At 33.7% G+C, this 19,927-nt stretch overlaps 2 protein-coding genes across 2 annotated transcripts; both read left to right on the top strand.

The window, feature by feature from the left end:
* The first annotated feature begins 2,293 nt into the window (after positions 1-2,293).
* Positions 2,294-7,380, top strand: LOC132315881 (V-type proton ATPase subunit d2-like). Its single transcript, XM_059814303.1, has 10 exons — positions 2,294-2,689; positions 3,366-3,486; positions 4,394-4,501; positions 4,580-4,682; positions 5,314-5,394; positions 5,499-5,584; positions 5,688-5,747; positions 5,856-5,904; positions 6,696-6,830; positions 7,016-7,380. Exons 1-10 carry the CDS (start codon positions 2,509-2,511, stop codon positions 7,145-7,147), a joined length of 1,056 nt encoding a protein of 351 aa, XP_059670286.1. The 5' UTR covers positions 2,294-2,508; the 3' UTR covers positions 7,148-7,380.
* A 764-nt stretch (positions 7,381-8,144) lies between these two features.
* Positions 8,145-18,743, top strand: LOC132315879 (uncharacterized). Its single transcript, XM_059814301.1, has 8 exons — positions 8,145-8,536; positions 9,628-9,814; positions 11,926-12,023; positions 13,672-13,777; positions 14,090-14,307; positions 15,405-15,447; positions 16,613-16,869; positions 18,088-18,743. The coding sequence occupies exons 1-8, from the start codon at positions 8,322-8,324 to the stop codon at positions 18,491-18,493; spliced, it is 1,530 nt and encodes a 509-aa protein (XP_059670284.1). The 5' UTR covers positions 8,145-8,321; the 3' UTR covers positions 18,494-18,743.
* Positions 18,744-19,927: the final 1,184 nt, after the last annotated feature.

Genomic DNA, 19,927 nt, shown 5'->3' with positions numbered 1-19,927 from the left:
ATTTTTAAATAATTTAAATATAATACAATAGTGAAATTTTTTTTTATTAGATTTGTGTTGTCCTACTCTCAAATATTTTTATTTAAATAATATTATTAACATATTAAAAGATCACTTTTATAATTTTTGCTTACTCAAATATTTATGAGTTTATCCATACTGTTATCTTTTACCCACAAAAGAGTTCTTGTTGAAGTTGTTCGACTCCTATGATCTATTTTTGTATCATTACACTTACTATATATACCATCCTTTCCCGTGTAAAACTATTCAAGATCTGATTAATTAAGATTTGTTTATTTATTTAAATATTATCTATAGTTATTTTTTTTAAAAAAATTCTTCAACTTATTGCAAGTTAAACAAACAGAATAATTTTAAAATAAAAATGATTAATATTATATTAATATAATTAATTTAAAAAGACCTAATTTAACTCTTTTCAGTTAAGCCTCCAACTACTTCAATGAGTCGAGGATTATGATTTTTCCCATTATCGTTTCTCTAATGTCAAAATTTTGTCTTAATTTTTTCAAAATAAAATGATGTTATTCGATGATATATATATATATATATATTAGGAGTATTTATTTATGGAGTAATTGCTATAGATGGGCGGTAAAAGTCGGAAGTTTCTGGTGTGAATCTGGAAGTAGAAGGCGTGTTTGGTAGGTCTAAGTATGGAAAACGAGTTCCTTGAAAGATGTGATGTGTGATGTGGCAGGTACTAAGCAATACCTCATTTTCCGCTTCAAAAGCGTGATGTGGCAGTTCTGTATATTACGATGATGTCTCTGTAATCTGTATCCGTAACGGTTCATCTCCTCTGGTCGTCATTCCAACTGTAACCGTTGCCACGTGGATCCATATATCGGACATCACGTGCGGTCTGTGTTAATGATCTGTACACTTTTATCAACAACACTTGTGATGTGTGCATGTTGGTTTTCTTAATTTGTAAGTATAAAATTTCATGTATTACATACACGTTTTTTTTTAAAAATAAAATTTATGTAAATAATATGTATCCACAAAATATTTCTCATAATATCCAAAAAAAACGTTGTACTGTACCACTCCAACCTATAAATTCAACTATATAATATGATAATATTTTTACAAACATATGAATACACAAACATTCATGTAGGGATTTGAAATACTGTTTTTATTAAAGAAAAAAAATCTTAAATTGATAAAATCTCAAAGGACACAGATTATTCAACAAAAAAATTGTTAGATTTTTTGCAATAATATAATAGATGAAACGCAGGGGACACTTATTTTGGTTTCAATTTTCAAAGGCACATCCAAACGTATGAGGTCACTTGTGTTACATTAAAAAAAGAAAAAGGATAAAAGATTCCCACGTGATTTGTGATCTACCTCATGTGATCCATTAGTTTTCAAGTTTGTATCTATCCCTCTTTTCAAAATGTTTGGTGACATCAAAAAAATAAAAATAAAAATAAAAATAAAAATAAAGAAGAAAAGAAAATGTTTGACAAGCTGGGTGTTCTACAAGTGGCAGAGGTTCATTGACACTGGACCTGTATGGTTAGAGTCAAAAGATTGCTGGGCTTATGAACCACAGGCCCTAGAATTGGCCTGGTTCAAACCAAACTTCTGTGATTTTGTCCAGGCCCAAGAGAAATTAAAAGATTTAGTTCAAGCCCAAACAATGAATTGTCTGATGCGTTGTTTACAACAATCTGGGCTTATGGTCTCGCACTGGCAAAGATTTAGTTCAGGCCCCAAGGTGCATTTTCTTTTTTAAAATTACATTAATTAAAGTAATGACAAAGATAAAATAGGAAGTTAATAGTTTAAAATAGGGACACTAATATGACATTGTATTTGTATGCGTGGGACGAAATTGAAAATCTCAACAAAAAGGAAAAAAAGAAAAAAAAGTTGAAATCAATATTATAAATATTTACATACATACAAATTTAAAACAATAATTGTTTGTAATGTTATATATATTGTTATTAATACTTTTTTATATAATAAAAAAACAATGGCAAACAAATTGAGAGTTGAAGAAATAGTAGTTCAACATTGAACATTCGGTAAACATATGTCTGGGAAATATTTGAGAAGTATGGAATAAGTTATCAAAATATATGAGATGTTTGTATAATAAATCGCTAGAAATAAAATAAAAAATATATATTTCAAATTATAAATACATTAAAAAAATTACGAGTATACACGACACTTCTTAAAAAAAATAATAATAATAATTTTACAAAATCATTTTAATCACTTTAATACCTTTCATCAATCTACGAATCATGTGAGTTGTGAGATGACATAAACAAAATTACAAGCAGGTGATCGGAATTCCTCTTTTCCTCTGCTCGTAAGCTCCCCTTCGTCATTTCCTCTAACCTTGCAATTCCCTACTCCTTTTCTGCATCGTTAGGGTTTTCGCGAAGGGGATTCTTCTCTCTCTCTCTAGATCTCCAAATTCCTCTCAGATCGGATTCTGTGCATCTGAGAAACATGTATGGATTCGAAGCTCTTACCTTCAACATTCATGGCGGTTATCTTGAAGCGATCGTCAGGGGCCACCGGTCCGGGCTGCTCACCGCCGCCGATTACAACAATCTGTGCCAGTGCGAGACCCTGGACGACATCAAGATGCACCTCTCGGCCACCGAGTACGGCCCTTATCTCCAAAACGGTCAGTTCACATCGCTCTTCAAAATTAATCAATTCAATTGCGTTCTTCTATTCCAATTGTTATCTATTTGTTACCATTTAAATTGAAGTTTTGGAGACTCGTGTGCATAATTCAGATGCCTAATTGGACTTAAATTGAAGTTTTGGAGACTCGTCTGCATAATTTAGATGTCTAATTGGATTTTTTTTTTTTAATTAAATGGAAAATTTGGTGTGATCTGGTAGCATATGGGTTTGTCTGAGGCTTGGATGAACGGCAAGTTATTGACTCGAAATCATACTTCTTAATCCAGTTTGAGTTGGTTCTTTGTTTAGCTGATGCTTAGTGCATTATTAACTATGCTGTATTTAGTGGAGACTGTTCATGGCAGATTGCATCTTAACTATGCAAGTACTCACTCGATGCTCTTTGAAAAATTGCTGTTACAGTTAACATGAAAATGATTTATTATGAAAAAATTATGTTTTCAAGTCCTTTTAATTACATAAATATGTTGTCTAAATAAGTGAGCTTGTATGCTAGAATATATATATATATATATATATATATATATATATATATATTATATCTAAGATACTCTATAGATTTGGATAACCTTTTGTTATACTAATTAATGGGCAGATTGAATTGCATAATTTTAGCTCATATTCTAATTATAGTTATCTTTTGTTTGCAGAACCTTCCCCATTACATACAACTACTATCGTGGAGAAATGCACACTTAAACTCGTTGATGAGTATAAGAACATGTTATGCCAAGCCACTGAGCCTTTGTCAACCTTCTTAGAGTATATCACGTAAGTGGATCTTTGTCTCCTTGAATTTTGTTTTTTTTCTATATATGTATATGTATAAGTATATATATATATATATTGGCAATTTAATCACTCCAGGATCTTAAGTATATGTTTGGATTGCTATTCTTTTGACCATTTTAAACATTTATTCTGCATTTGGTTGGATGGTATGAAATAAATGGATTCGAGGTTCAAATTGTGAATTTAGTTTGAATTTACACATTAAAAAACTATATCTACATCTCCTAAAAAAATAATTTTGTTCTTAATTCCATACTTTGTTTTCAATCCCTAACTCAAGTTATTTAATTTCTTTTTTTATAAGACCAATTTTTTTGAACATTGTTTTTGGGTGACATTTGGGGGTTAAGGGCATGACAATGGTCACCCAAAGTGATGCAGTGTGCAAAATCTGAGATATTGTTGGGCCGTGTAAGTGGAATCATTTTGGTTCCAAGCTTTGGATTTTTTATTTATTTTTTATTATTATTATTTTTTAATAATTAGTTTCATGGCATCACATGAAACTAACTAGTAGTCTGTGTGTGCATGGAGGAGGTGAACTTACCGTAGGACTTTGTTAGAAAAAACAGGAACACTGAGAAAAAATAAAATGGCTGGAAAAACTTAAGGATAAATTATCTATTTTGACAATTTTGAGAAGGGAGAGCGGGACATATTTATAATTAAAACTTGAGTTGGGGCTGCTGCCCTCACTGAGCTTTATCTATTTGGCTTTGCTAGTGGGCGGCATGGGTATTATATTTTTCCAGCTTATGAGCTACCACTTTTTCTGGAAGGATGGGGATGAATTTTTGCTTTTCAATCAGTTTGGACTAATGCTTAGCTAGGAAAAGAAATCATCCTAGAAATTAGTGGAAAACTAATATTTCTGCATATTGTTCAGATATGGTCACATGATTGACAATGTTGTCCTGATCGTTACTGGAACCTTGCATGAGAGAGATGTTCAGGAACTGTTAGAGAAATGCCACCCTTTGGGCATGTTTGACAGGTAATGTTTTTCAATGCATGTTTCTGATTTTGTTCTTATTGCTATTAAGGCGATGCTTATTGCAATTTGTTTCCTCAGTATTGCTACTCTGGCAGTTGCTCAGAATATGAGGGAGCTTTATAGACTGGTGCTTGTTGACACGCCATTGGCTCCGTACTTTTCGGAGTGTATCACATCCGAGGTGCAAACTGCTATCCTTGTTTTTTTTTGTTTTTTTTATTTTTATAAAGAACATCAGAAATGCTTTAACGACACCACAACAAATTTATCTGCAATTTTTCTTATACTTGAACCCAATATTTCTTCTATTCGAACAGTTTTTTTATTTTTTTATGATTTTGTGGGTTTCGATGAAGTATATAAATAAATGGGTTCACAAACCTAATTTTTTTTCCTTAATTGGTACTCACACACACATGCCTTCATGGAGGCTCGAACCCTGACCTTCCTTTGGGAAGTAGGAGCCTGGTACCGCTAGGCTACTGGCGTGTTGGTTCACAAACCTGAATTAAACACACCGAAAAATACTCTTACCATTTACATTGCTAAGAATGGCAGTAACAATTACTGTTAGTGATATTAGTATTACATGAATAGATTCTCTTTTATACATTATTTAAATAGATACTGGAGAATAGAAATATTTCACTTACTGGGAAAAGAATAAGCATGGAAAAATTCTTTTCTTTTATTATAATGTTATTTAATGTATTTTCCTGTCAGTAACGTTTGACTACTTTTCACTACATTTATTTTAGAGATCAATGATTTATATTACTGTTTTACTCTTTTATATCTTTCGTCATCTGCAGGATTTGGATGACATGAACATTGAAATTATGAGGAATACCCTTTACAAGGCTTACCTTGAAGATTTCTATAGGTTTTGTCAAGTGAGTGTTGATTCCAATTTGCTAATTTTTCTTTCTTTATATACTTACGGATATGTGCCATTTCCTTTTTCTCTAGTCAAGTCTAATGTGAATATTTTGGATAGAAACTTGGTGGTGCCACTGCAGAGATCATGTCCGACCTTCTTGCCTTTGAGGCTGACAGAAGAGCTGTTAATATCACCATAAACAGGTGGTGTTATTGTTTAGAATTTTGCTGTTAGAGATGGTGGTCTTTTTGTGAAATCTTATTGCATCTACTTCTTTTTTCTTTATTCTTTGTGTATTATGTGCAGCATTGGCACGGAGCTTACTCGAGATGATCGTAGAAAGCTGTACTCTAGTTTTGGTTTACTGTAAGCTTTTGCTCAAAGCTTTTTTTTTTTTTTTTGAATATTTAACCTTTGATGTTAATATTTTTTTGGAGATTCCTTATCTCATGTTGGTGTTTCTATCTGAAACAGTTACCCTTATGGTCATGAGGAACTTGCTGTCTGTGAGGATATAGATCAGGTATGTTCGGAATCTGTTATTCCTGTTGTTTCCTAATTCCTAATAAGAGGTGTGACACACATGAAAGACATGTTTGTAATGCGATCTTCTTTTTCTTTGTCTGAATGAAACGCCTTTTCTTTGATTTCTTCCACCTTTGTGACCAAAAACTGAAAAATATGGAAGATCCCTTCCCCCTTGAGTTATCATGGCTGCACTGTTACCTTTTCATTAGTCTTTTCTTAGATGATACCTTGATGAAATTCTTTGACATTTTCTTTTATGTCATTTCCACATTGTTGGTAATCTATAAAAATGAAAGAACCAAAAGTTCACAATGACGGTAATAATAATAATAATAATTATTATTATTAGTAGTAGTAGTAGTAGTTGTAAAAGTTCACTATGATTTTATTCTTTCTAAACAGTGAAAAAATTCATACGTACATTCATATTTTTTCATCATGGTCCATGGATGATCAAGGATGGCCGAACCTGACCCTAGTTTCAGTCATTTAGTGGGGAATACGGGGGTTTTACCCCTGTTTTCTTTGACCGTGGTTGGTGGGGGATTTGACCAGGGATTTTAACAGGAAAAGGTTTCAAAATACTCAGGTTTAGTATCCTATATGTGGGTAAAAGAGAGGGATTTTCAAGTCCTTGTGAGGATTTCAAAGCGGTGTTATTTCATTTCCTTTAAATAAAGAAGTTTGAGAGCTTTGGACTCATGAACTAAAGAATGAAAAAAAAGAGAGAAAAATAACATTATTAAGTGAATGTGCCGCCTTATCAAACTCTGCTTACCGTTTTAGGTTCGTGCTGTCATGGAAAAATACCCTCCTTATCAGCCCATATTTGCAAAGTTATCCTATGGAGAGAGCCAGATGCTTGACAAGGCTTTCTACGAGGAAGAGGTGAAAAGGCTTTGCTTGTCATTTGAACAACAGGTTTGTATTCCCGAGAACGAGCTGTTTAGTTCATTTTTTATTCTGTTAGAAGTGTTCATGCATGAAAATTTTGCAAAGGAGCATATGTTTGATTGCATCTAGCAAAGTTACTGGTTTTTATTTTGTTCAATTCCTTATACGCACTTTATTAGTATGAAACATATGTTTTCCTTTCTGAAATGCAGTTCCACTATGCTGTGTTCTTTGCATACATGAGGTTGAGGGAGCAGGAGATCAGGAACCTGATGTGGATATCCGAATGCGTAGCTCAGAACCAGAAGTCCAGAGTGCACGACAGCGTTGTTTTCATATTTTAGTTGATTTCCAACTACTTTGAATATAACAAATGGTATTCTGCATATTCTTTTGTAGATTTTGCTCCCATCCGAATCCCTTGATTATTACGAGTCCCAAAGATTGGATGTGGTGGCAATGTATGCAAATTTTACAAATAAGTTTGTGTATGTTTAATTTCTTATTTGGGAGGCTATTTTTGTTCTTGGATTCATCAGTATATCTAGAATGTGAGCTTGGATTTAATTTTTATCAACGGTGGACTACAAAAAATGTGTTGCTCATTCCTACTTAAATCCTAGATGGGTAGAAATAAATTGATTTTCCGGTGATGGGATGGAAATGTTGTTCCATCCACGTTTTGGACTAGAGTTTTACAGGTTATATAACAGCGAATGTGAGTCTCTTTCGGCAACACTTTTCAATTTTTATAAATTTGTTAGATAATGTTGCTTTGAATCAACATTTATTGAGAAGCAGAAAAACAGAATTAGGGTCGACGTAATTATTATTTCCTTATTATTATGTGGAGCGTTTATTGAACAAAGAAAGACGATAATCGGGCTTAAATCAATGAAACTAAAAAAAACAGAAAAAAGAAAAAAGATGCTTAGATTAGTGAAAAATATGCTTGATTTGTAACTTGAAAACAGTTCTTAAAAATTTTTTAGAAAATTGTTCAGTTTTCTATTTCTAGTTTGATTTTTCAGTTTTACGAGGACAAAAAACTGTTTTTAAAATTATAAACTAAGCAAGGTAGTGTTAAACATTTAACAAAGTTTGTGAGTGTCCATGATACGGTGAATTCTTTTTAAAAAGTAGAAAAAAAGTTAAAAATAATAATATAAATAGATTATTATATATAAAAAATAAATGTTTTCTCATTTTATTTATGTTATTTTCAATGAATTTATTAATTTAGAGTTTAAAAATAGATGTGTTTGTGAAAAAAAATGCTTTATGTCTTGCACTTTTAATATACCAAACGACGACGTATGTGAGCAAATTTTTCCGAACAAACCGCATGAAATAGCATGCGATTGTGCTCACCGACCGTACCGTCACGCCAAATTTCAATTTGGTGGCGACACTCTCCACCGTTTAAGCGAAGAGGACAATTCGATGCCATAGACGGTTGATTTCTTAGTCTCTACTCCATCTCCATCTCCTTTCTAGGGTTTGATCCAATCATCAGAAATGAATATGGTGGATCCTTGTTCCTGTTCACCATCAACATCAACAAACAAGAGCTCACCATCAATCACAACCACAACCATAACGGATTTGGATGCAGACTCGCTGTTTCACTGTGCGAGCTTCCTCAGCCTCCATGACATCTCCAATCTCTCTCTCACCTGCAAATACCTCAACCGTGTCTCTTATTCCGATTCCATCTGGTTTTCCCTCTTCAGGTTACTCACTCTCTCTCTCTACTCCTCTGTTTTCTGCTAATTTATTTTTTATTTTAGATTTTCCCAATTCGAATCATCTTCTCATGGAATAAAACCATATAGAGTTCGAATCAATATATATAGTTTTCCTTCGTTAATATTCGTCGAAATTTGATGAAATAGTTTGCAGTTTTAATTGATTTCTTTTCTTCTTAAAAAAAATTGATTATTTGGAATAAGTGTGCATTTTGGCAGGTGTTATTATTCATCATAGGTAATAAGATATAACTTCTGTATCAAAAACGGACTTCATCAGGGCCTTGTGTGTTTTTGCTAGGTTACAAACTCTCTAGACTTCATAAACTGTAAGAGTTGGCTTCTGCAAGAATCTAATTTTTCTGCTGGGATGAAATTTGGAAAGCTTTAATGCTTGCATGGAATTGGTGTCTTGGAATTGGAATTGGTGAAAAATAAGTTTAAAGTTTGAACTAATTTTTCTCTAATTCCAAAGCATTAATTCCATGCAACGGAACATAACATAATGTACTTTGTTCTAGCCTGCTTTGATTTTGTGTTATCTGATCTTTTCCTTTGCGGTGATGATAAGTGATAAAAAAATAAAAAAAATAAAACAAAAAAATTCGTTTTTGACATTTTTCCATTCTTCATGGACTTATCATCAGTTTTTACTATATCTTTTTATTTAATTTTATTTCCGAGGCTCAATTATGTTGAAATAATATCCCCTTCTATTTTTTTAGCTTTTGTTTAGGGCAAATAGAGAATACTCTTGCTCTTTGGACAGTCAACTTATTAGTGGGAAATGGTCTTATTATAAATCATGTTATAGGCATGAGTCATCATGTCTGCATAACCCAATTGAACTCTAGAGAAGCACACTCTCTTTCTTTCTTTCTTATTCAATTTTTTTCTTTACTTTCTTTAAAGAACGGGGTCAAGTTTTCATTGTTGTTTTGGGGCAATCCAGCTTTGTCTCTTTGACACTTGCTTGCCTGGGGTAGAAGATTTTAATTGGCATTTGGCGGAAGATGTGTATCTACTTCTGTAAGATTTCAAGAACTTACTCGTATATTGCATATTGAAACCTGCAGAGAGCGTTGGCCGCAACAGCTGCCTTCTTGCTTTTCACAAACATCAAGTGTCAGGGAAGCTTATTTGGCCAGGCATACTGCTTTGCAACAATTTAAGTTTGTTGATCCCCTAGTTGCTGACTTCTATACAAATGCAAACCCTAATAACCTCGTCGGTTTTAACAACAATGATATCATTGTTTCACAGGTATTAAATTCATTTTCCTTTTAGCATTTATTTTCATGTCGTATAAAAGCGACATAGTTCTAAGAAACCAGTAGGAGTGTAGCATTTTTTTTAGGTACTATTTTTGAATTTTGTTTCATTCTTGGAATTGGGTGGATTGGGGAATCGAAGGAAAATCAGGTGTTATAGTTTTGTAATATCTCTTGCATAATCATTGAACGATTTAATTTATTCAACGGAAAAAAAAAAAAAAAAAAAAATTTTCCCTGATTGATAAAAACATGTTACAGTAAATGGTGTTTTGATTTGTATAGTGCATTTGAATTCTGGTGTTAATTCTATACTGGAATGATGATTGGAAGTGTAGAAATCATGTGCAGTCTGCTTTTTTTACCAAAGTTTGAACTACTTTTTTTTTTTTTTTTTTTTTTTTTTTTTTTTTTTTTTTTCTTCTTCTTACTTGGTAATCACACACACATGCCTTCACCGAGGCTTGAACCCCTGACCTCCCTTTGGGAAGTAGGGACCTAGTACCACTAGGCCACTGGCATGTTGGTAAGTCTGAGCAGCCTCTATCTTTTGCAACTGAGAGGCATTTATTTAAACATTCTTTGCCACAGTACGATTGCCATTAGAATTGAGGAACTTCTTCTAGGGGTATGATTAAGTCACTTATTTGAGCTGATGCATGTCTCTTTCTCACTCATTTATCTTATTATCAACCTTTCATTGGACTCATCTTGTAGTTATGTTGCTTATGATAGTTCTAATCCATAAGTAATTGCTGGTAATATAACTGTTATGGCTTTCTGTTTCTATATTGCTCTGATATAAGAACGATTCCACCACAACTTTTACTAATTATGAATGCATAAGGTGGTATTGGGATGGATATGATATAGCTAAAGTTGGTCTAATTTTTACAAAATAACTATGTATATATTTCATTCTTATATGGAGGAAAAGAAAATCTCGCTATATGTTCAAACTCTCCATCGAATGAGATTTTCCACTTCATCAAGTTTTCTAAAAATTATCTGAAAAATCTTGATTTGCGAAGGATGTTGTACTGATTGGGTACTGTGCAGTTATAAAAAATTACATGAAAAAATCGTAATTAATGAAATATGATGTACTGATGAGTACTGTCCAGTTATTCTAAGCTGGAATATCTTTGATTCAATTGGAAGATAATGTTCAGGGGTGAAAACTACCCTCGCCAAGTTTAGTCCAAGCTTGTCAAGCGCCATTGGATGTTGTTAATTCACAAGTTACAACCTTTACTTGAGCTTGGACAGGATTACAGATTAAAATGAAGCTCTCAGGAGGAGGACCTATCTACTTGAGCTGGCTCGGCTCATAGCAGTTCTGTGCTTACCTAGTGGTGGCTTCTAGAGTTTCGTAGAATTTAGGGTTCTCCAAACATAGTGGTATTTTTTGCTTATTGTAATATCATGATTGTTTACTAACGGGCTAGTGCCCTAGCGGTATCAGCCTCTTACTTCCCAAAGGGAGGTCAGGGTTCAAGTCTCAGAAGAGACAAGTCTGTGTGAGTACCAACTAGGAAAAAAAAAAATCATGATTGTTTAATAGTTTAGTTTCTCAGATTTGACTGTTGTAAGTTTTAAGTACGATAAAAAAGAAATGGAAAATGATCTGAAAATTACATCTTTTAAGGCGGCAGTCCACATGTTGGCCAAATTGACTCGTCTTTTTTTGACTTAAAAAGTTATAAGAGAAAACAATGGCTTGTATTAGTTAACATATGGGTTTTACTGAGCAAACTGGAGTTGAGTTTGAGTAGCTTGGTCCACATTACAGCCTTGATAATGTTGGCTTTATGTCTATGGGTGCTTCAGTTGTGCATTATTGCTTGTGGAAAATACTTTCTGACAGTGTAATTGCATATTCCATCTCTTGCCTCTCATCTTGGGATGAAATTCTCATTTAAGTTTCTTCTTGTTAATGGGATGATCCCCCCAAAGATAAAATAAAATAATGATGATGCATTGTTGCTTTTATTTTATGGCATCAACATTTGGTCCTCGTAAAAGCTGAGAAAATGATTCATTGAATATTTCTACCATCATTTACATCTATTAACTTTATTTTTGTTGGATATTACTGAGCAGGGTGCACTAATAAACGTCATGAAGATTGATGGTGTTTTAAATTTAAGAGAATCCCTTGTCCACTTAAACGGCCACAATGCAAAAATTACTTGTATGAGGTGAGAATGTCCCATTCATTTGCTTCTTTCCAGGATGGATCCTGTATGCTTTGAAAAATCTACGACACTTTTTATTACATTTCTTTTTATGTTATTTTGGAGGTGACTATGAAGTATGAACAATGACCTCTAGAATTTCTTCTTATCTTTATATTCTCGTCAAAGCATTGAATTTTAAACCACCAAGTTATTGTTATGCACATTTGTTTAATTCTAAAACCATGAGAAAAAAGTTTATCCTGCACACTTCATATTAATTTTTTAGTATTTATAACAGTCAGAAGCAGCAGTTATATTGCCAGAAAGACGGTCAGTCATATGTCTTGAAGGATCGAAACGGTGAAGCTTTCATTTCCACCTGATATTAGTCATTATGCTTGTACCGTATGTAAATCAACCATATTATATATATCAAAGATGCAGCATATGCATATCATATATATCAAAGATGCAATATAGTATTTTTATTTGTTTATTTATTTAAACATAACAATCTATTTTGATTATTTTTTTGCCATGGATTATTAGTAATTATGTTAAATCTTCATATGAATAATGATGGTTTATCTGATGTTTTTATTCTACTTTTATTTTGGTTTCTTAGTGAATGGAATTGAGTATCTAATGGGAATAAGTAGAGTGCTAATCTCATAAACTATATGCAAGTATATTGTATGTGTTTGTGTGTGAACTTTAGTGTGCTAATCTCATAAACTATGTTCAAGTATATTGTATGTGTTTGTGTGTGAACTTATGTGAACTTTCTCTCATAAACTTTGGAGTTGGCTACATGAATGCATTCTCCATTCAACTCTATATCAGCCACATCAATTATAAATCATAAGCCATAAAGTCATTTATTACTCTTTGAACCAAGCTCTTATCAAGTTCCTTTTCTTGGTATGTTTTCGGTCATTTTTGACAGAAAGGATTGAAAATAATGTCACTATGGAAATGGTGAAGTATAATCTTCCATAGGGTAAAAGCGCTCATAAGTCATAAATGATATGTGGGGCTCATACATTATGCCTTTTGGTCATTAATGGTTTTGGCATACGTTCTACCAGTTTCGGACCTTGGCCTTGTGATTTAGGGTTCAAGCCATAAGCCAAAGGCCACAAGGTGAACTGGTGGTGTTAATGGTTTTTCGTTGTGAACTTTGATCCCTTTGGCATTCTTAGTTTTGTTTATCAAGAAAAGGGGTTTTTCGTTACTTTTAGAATCACGGGATTGTCTTTTTAGCCTTATGTTATACTTTTTAAAGTCTTATTCCTTTTCTTGATATAGTGCAATATCGAGAAATGTAAATTTTTATCTAAGAAAGATGAGAAATGAATTAGTTAGTTGTAACGCTTATAGCATGCATTCACGTGCATGGGATCTTCAATTTGCACCTGATATGCTTATTTTTTGTGACATTGGAAGCCTGAACTATGATTTAACACATGGGCATATATGTATGTTCAACTTTTACTAGTAAAGTGGATAATAAATTACGTACAAAAGAACAGAAAAGTGAACATCAGAATCAAGATTGTAAAAGGCGACTTTCATTGGCCCTAACGTTTAGTATTGATTGTTACCCGTTTAATGCATTATTTTTGTGGCAGTTTGGTGTCTTCTAAGATGCTATGCCTATCTTCTGCAGGTTGTTCCCCCTAAATGAAACGTCTTTATTTCGAAGTGAGACACAAGGAAATGAAAATGTTTTGGTAACCTCAAGTTGTGATCATTCCATTCGTCTATGGTGGAAGGTATTGTAAAAATTTACGTTGTTCTTGGCCTTTCTGCTTGATTGATATGACACATGCTTTTAATCAGTTGGGGGATTTGACAAATACTCCCTCCGTCCCAAAATAGATGATTGTGAGTCACAGTTCCCGAAGTGCCCATCCATTTTGGGACGGAGGAAGTATCTGAAGTAGTATAGTACCATATGATTAATTATTTATGTAGTTATTAGAGTTCAACATGTTGCAGGAATAGAATAAATCAGTATTTTTTAGTTATAACTCTGTGCATTTAGTTGTTCCCTAAAATTCGTCAGCGCCACCCTTTGATTGTAGGGATCTTGCCAACGATGTTTCAGAGGTCATAATGGCCCGGTTTCCACCCTTTCAGACAAACTGTTGGGTGACAGTATTGGAAAAGTTTTTGCTAGTGGAGGGGTAGATAGTACTGTTCGCCTTTGGTCCCTCAACTCAAGTGGAAAGCGTGGCGAACATGCTCTAAGGGCTACACTTTATGGGCATGAGAAACCTGTAGTACATATGTCAGTTGCCGGGTACAAACCTGTTTCTAGACTTTATCTACTGAAGTTCTTCTTGCAGATCTTTTCTTTTGCCCCTTGCTTTTCATGTTCTAATTTTTATTGCTGAAGAAGTGGTGAAATAGTTGTTGTAGAATTGGTAACTTTCTTTTGGTAGTTTGCTCCTGTGCTTGTTTTTGAATTGTAGCCTATTGCTTAAGTTTGAAAAACCAACATTTCTGGAGAGCAATACTTATAAAAAGAATGCCCAGAGCACTATAGGAAATTAGTTCTTTGTTTTTGCCATGTATGCTACTGCAGTGTGTTAACATTTAGAGTGAACTAGAATTGGGGAATTGGGTACACTTCCATTTAAATAATGGACATCTTATAGGAGTGCAAGATCTTCCCCTTCTCTTTTCACGTTACTCTCTTTCCACCACCTTTCTCCTCAGCTGAATGGATTTTGGGATTCCAACACATTATATATATTTTTATGTTTGTATATATGTAGCATGAAGCGTGGTTGGTTGCAAAATAATGTTTGGCAGCAAGAGAGGGGAAGAGTTCACTCGAAAATGGTTTTCCATACCTTTTTTTTTTTTTTTTTTTTTTTCTTGGTTGGTACTTACACACACTTGTCTCTTCTGAGACTTGAACCCCCAACCTCCCTTTGGGAAGTAAGAGGCTGATACCGCTAGGCCACTGGCCCGTTGGTTTCTTTTCCTGCTTAATTCCCATAAGTAGATTGCCTTTTAATGGACCTGTAACAGAAATTTCTGATAAAGATTAGTTGTTGAACTTTTTATGAAGAATAATCTGGTTATACCCCCCCCCTTCCTCCTCCTCCTCCCCCCTCCCCTTTCTTCTTTTGGGTTCTAGAACTTTACACTTAAATTCCTTTTCTTCTCATGTAGTTCAAACTGTTTTATACGAAATATTATGAAACCCTTGATTACCAAACTTGCTTCAATTAGTGGTTCCAAAACGTAGGAATCACAGTTCCATCGCAAGATAAGAACCATGTTATTGTGGTTCCTGTGTGAACCTTTATTTTACAGGCGATATTTCCTGCAACTAGACACTTCATCTACTATGATAATGATGTTTGCTTTCTTTCTTTAATCTTCTAGGCACAAAACTTCTCTTTTGGTGAGCATGTCAAGAGATTCCAAGGTACTGTCATCCTCCTAAAACAGCTTTTACTTTTTTTTTTTTTTTTCAGTAATTTGCTATAAATAATTATTAAGCAATTATAGGTGTGTCCAATCAACTGTTTTGTTCCAAACATAGAAGGAACTGCATGACGGTTCCCCATGTCTGAACTTCCCATACATTAACATGTCATACTTGTTGCTCGTTGATACTAGTTTCAGACAGCTATATAGGTATTGCCCTTTATCCTTATTTTCTATTTTACATCTGAAATGGGCAAATATGTAGTTATCATGCAGTTGTATTATGGGACCTGCTATTAGTTTATTTCGTTGACTATCCCTGAAAAATTTTTAGATTTTCTTATTATAATTATAGGATTAGTTTTGCTGTTTGATCTTTGTCTTACCTCTTGCATATATTTATCATTGGAGGGAACAGTCAGATAATATATTCCACCCTGTAGAATTAATTGAACAGTGCTTCTATGTGCACTAACTTCCCAGACATGTTACATTTAATCCTTCCAAACATAGCAGGCGGAATTGTTGATCAAGTGATGGCCGTCAGCAATTAAAGCAGGTTTTGGTGATGTTGGCTTTTTTGTTGTTTTGAGATGAAAGGTGGTAATTTGGCTTTGTTCACTTGGTCATGTTGGCATGAATGGGAAAGTTAAGTGATGGTGGAAGGAACATGATAAGTCAAAAGGAAAGGTTATATTTGCCCAAGTGTTATCTGAGAAGTGTGTCCTAGACGTTACAGTTGTTTAAGATCTCTGTATAGCAGCTAATAATAATAATAATAATAATAATAATAATAATAATAATAATAATAATAATAACTAATCGTATAAGCAAGCATTAGCATATGGTTGTTGCATGACGCGATTAAATTTTATTATACTCGGTTTAAAGCTAGTTAACTGATGGGGTTGCCATGATTAAACAGACTTAATGGGAGGTCAAGGTCAGTTTGACTTTTGAATCATGAAAGGAGACATCTACAATTGTTAATTGTTAGGAACCTCCCAAGTGTATTAACCCTTACTCTATAACCAAGAAAAGTATTAAGAACTAAGGGCCTGATCACGAAGTGATTGTTAAATCCATAATCAGATTATTAAGTGATTTGTTACTATAAATTATTATCATTGGCTCTTATCTAAAAATTTTAGAGTCTCATTCAGGTAAGGGTTTGGGATACCAATGTGTCTTCTTCTGCTGTTCGTTCTTCTTGCTGTGTGGGAATGACTTCAGTGCCTGGCGCACCTGTGGGCATGAAATGCCATGAATCCCTGCTCTATGTTGCTGCTGGTTCCTCTGTTGTCGCAATTGATTTGAGAACAATGCAAAAAGCTTTCGATGCACCAATGAATCAACCAAAACTACACTCACTTGAGATTATGCCTTCAAAGTCCTTGATCTGCATGGGTGGAATTGGCAGGTAACTCGATATGGAAATTATATATTTTTTGAAATTAAGAGTTATGTGGTTGGATTATTCTATTATATCTGGTCTTTGGCTGCTTTTGTTTGTTGGAACATATTCTTGATATTTTACTTGACCTATTTTTAATATGAGGAACCTGCACTATTACAAGTCTTCTTGATTAAATGCTAGAATGAGGGTCTATGTTCGATTAGTTCCGCTGTTCCTTTCTACATTTAGCCCTCATATGAATCTTCCACTTTATATTCAGTCTCTATTGCCGTTTAAGGTCCATTAAGTCCCATTCATTGCATTATGAAATTTCCAAAATTTTAAACATGAAATGAGTATTTTTCTGAGTCTACATTAGGTTTTGCAAGGTGTTTGAGATGATCCTAGTGTTCCAAAGGTTTTTAGTTCAATTTATTTATTTTTCTCAAGATTCATTTGTCAGCACATCTTTTTGTTCCATCGGGTGACCTCAGATGCCTTGTAGACCAAGAATTGATACATGTTGATGCATGGGACATTCAAAACACTCTCTGGTCATTCTTCTCTATGTGCTGCAACATTGGAATTAGTTTGTTTACATAAGAGGTCACTGCTTGGTAATTGGTACAGTGGTAAACATTCGACTTACTAGCCTGAGAACATGAGTTCAAATTTTGAGTGCATCCACTTTGTGCAACTAATGCTAAAGATTGGGCTTGGATCGAGCCTACCCCACCTCGCACCAACACTGGGCAATTGACCTTTTAGTTTGTTTAAACAAACACCAGTAACATTATATTTTCTTGATGGATTGATTTTGACAAGTTTCAGTAAGCCTTAAGAGCTTAAAATATTTCAATTGGTTGTGGCTTTATATCACATCTCTTTAGATGAGTTATTAAACATATAATATTATGCAGCTTTCCTTTTTTTCTTCGCAGTTGCTTTTAATTGTGTCATGTGGCTCTTTGTGACCAGAGTCTGAAAAACAGAAACTGACATGACCCAAAAGTTGTGCTGTGAATTCCTATTCAAGGAAAAGAAAATTAGCAATATAGAATCACCGTATTATATTCACATCCTTTGTCTAGGGACATTCCCCGAGTTGTCTAGTTTTGGTTTTAGTCTTCTTGCTGAGCTCCCGGTACTGCAGTGGACCAGTGGTTTAGCTTACAATTTGCTGATTTAAGTATATTTTATAGACAATAACTAAGAAATCGAACATTAAAATTTGTCATACAGGGCAATGCTATGGGACATCAGGAAGAGCTGCGACACACAAAAAGCAGAACCAATAACTGAGTTGGATGGTCATATAGGTGCTGTAACATTCTTGCACATGGATCCGTACAAAGTAGTTACTGGAGGCCCCGAGGACCCTTACATCAATGTTTGGGAGGTTGACACTGGAACTCAAACAAATTCCCTTAGTTGCTGTCCTCCAAATGGTTCAAGTTCTCGCCGTGGGTGTTCAGCAATGGCTGTAAAAGGGTGTCGAATGGTTACAGCTAGCTGCGGTGTAAGCCATGGTCTTTTGCGCTTCAGGGACTTCACCAATGCTACTTGTCAAGTTTCGTCGAATGAGAGCGAATTTGCTTCGAAGTTTTGGGGTCCACAATCTTGCAGCGACAGTGAAGAGTCTGATTAGTGATTACATGAAATTTTCACAATCAACCCACATCATAATTAACTGTGACATTTCCCGTTTGTCACAAGTTTTTTTAAGTCGAATTATAGAACTTTTCTGATGTCAGGAAAAAATGGTGTTCCGGAGGGTGAAGAATTAAGATTTTGGGCTCATTCTGTAAGATATTTATTAGGGTACAGTAGAACTTTAAAATTGTTCTAAAATTGGTGTCAATATGGTTTTTCATTTTATTTTATTTTGATTGTGCTTCTATTTTCATCTCAATTTATTTCTGGTCGTCGTACGGTCTTTTCCTTCCCTGGTCGAATGGTGTTTTGACGAGTCTTGAATGCAGCAAGATGCCCTTAATGGCACCTTACTACACTATTATAAACTCTTTCTTTTATCGGCTCCACCTCCAACCCTAATTAATTAAGATTATTTATGTTACATGCGACTCAACTACGATGTCAAATCTGTCTTATATCACTACATGAATTAGGTCTATATCACTACATGAATTAGGGTACACTAAATTAAAACTGAAAGGATTCTAATAATCTTCAGACTAAATCAAAACCGATAGGATTCTAATGATTTTCGGACCATAAAACTGAATCAAATTGTAAAATAACAATTTAGTGTTTGATTTTGAGCCCGAAGTTCAAGAACCTCTGCCTCCCAAACTCATACAAATAAAATCTAAAACCACACAATGTTCTTATTTAAACAACCCCCCCTGAAAAAAAAAAAAAAACTACAACCACAAATTGAAATAGTAGGATTAAGAAAGAAAATTAAATGGTGCTTACCAAGACTTGCATACACTTTTAATAAGTTAATCCTACCTATATGATATAAAAAAAATTATATATATATATATATATATATATATATATATATATATATATATATATATATTTCAGTTCGGTCCAAATGAACTCTAAATTATAAACTCATAATATTTTATTTTTAAAAACGGAATCGGGACATTCTAATATTTTTTTGTAGAAATAATACAAAAAAAATTGAATAATTGAATACTACATATATTGTTTAGTAGCATTTCCAAGTTCCAACAAAAAAAATTGTACTACTATATAATTTACGTGAGCAATTAACATCTATCAAATGGAGAAATTATTAGTTACAATATACTCCGTATGTACTTTTTCTTCCATGACAAATTGTTGGCGTGAGACTAGAGTCCAAAATTATGGATTGATTAAACAGATTAGTGCGTTTAGGGTTTTGAATTCAATTTTCCGTAAACTTTGGAAATGCATGTGTGGATTCTATCTAACAATTGCAATCTTGTCAGTGTTTCGTGTGTTCAATTGCTTGATTTGATCACTTTTGAAAACTTGAAAAATTAGTTGATCACTTTTGAAAACTTGAAATCTAATTTTATTTCTTTTTAGTAGTTTATAAAAAAAAAATGAAAGCAACTGTAAA

This window comes from Cornus florida, unplaced genomic scaffold (assembly GCF_030987335.1).
Source record: "Cornus florida cultivar Cherokee Brave unplaced genomic scaffold, ASM3098733v1 CherokeeBrave_3.0.0_Hap2_Chr07, whole genome shotgun sequence".
In the NCBI taxonomy this organism is placed as follows: Eukaryota; Viridiplantae; Streptophyta; class Magnoliopsida; order Cornales; family Cornaceae; genus Cornus; species Cornus florida.
The sequence above is the reverse complement of the archived record's forward strand: the minus strand, read 5'-3'. Positions and strand labels throughout refer to the sequence as shown.

Coding starts and splice junctions, on each gene's coding strand:
- LOC132315881 (XM_059814303.1), top strand. CDS start 2,509: ATGTATGGATTCGAAGCTCTTACCTTCAACATTCATGGCGGTTATCTT. Junction 3,487..4,393: donor ACCTTCTTAGAGTATATCAC/GTAAGTGGATCT, acceptor CATATTGTTCAG/ATATGGTCACATGATTGACA. Junction 4,502..4,579: donor CCTTTGGGCATGTTTGACAG/GTAATGTTTTTC, acceptor TTGTTTCCTCAG/TATTGCTACTCTGGCAGTTG.
- LOC132315879 (XM_059814301.1), top strand. CDS start 8,322: ATGAATATGGTGGATCCTTGTTCCTGTTCACCATCAACATCAACAAAC. Junction 8,537..9,627: donor ATCTGGTTTTCCCTCTTCAG/GTTACTCACTCT, acceptor TGAAACCTGCAG/AGAGCGTTGGCCGCAACAGC. Junction 13,778..14,089: donor CCATTCGTCTATGGTGGAAG/GTATTGTAAAAA, acceptor CTTTGATTGTAG/GGATCTTGCCAACGATGTTT.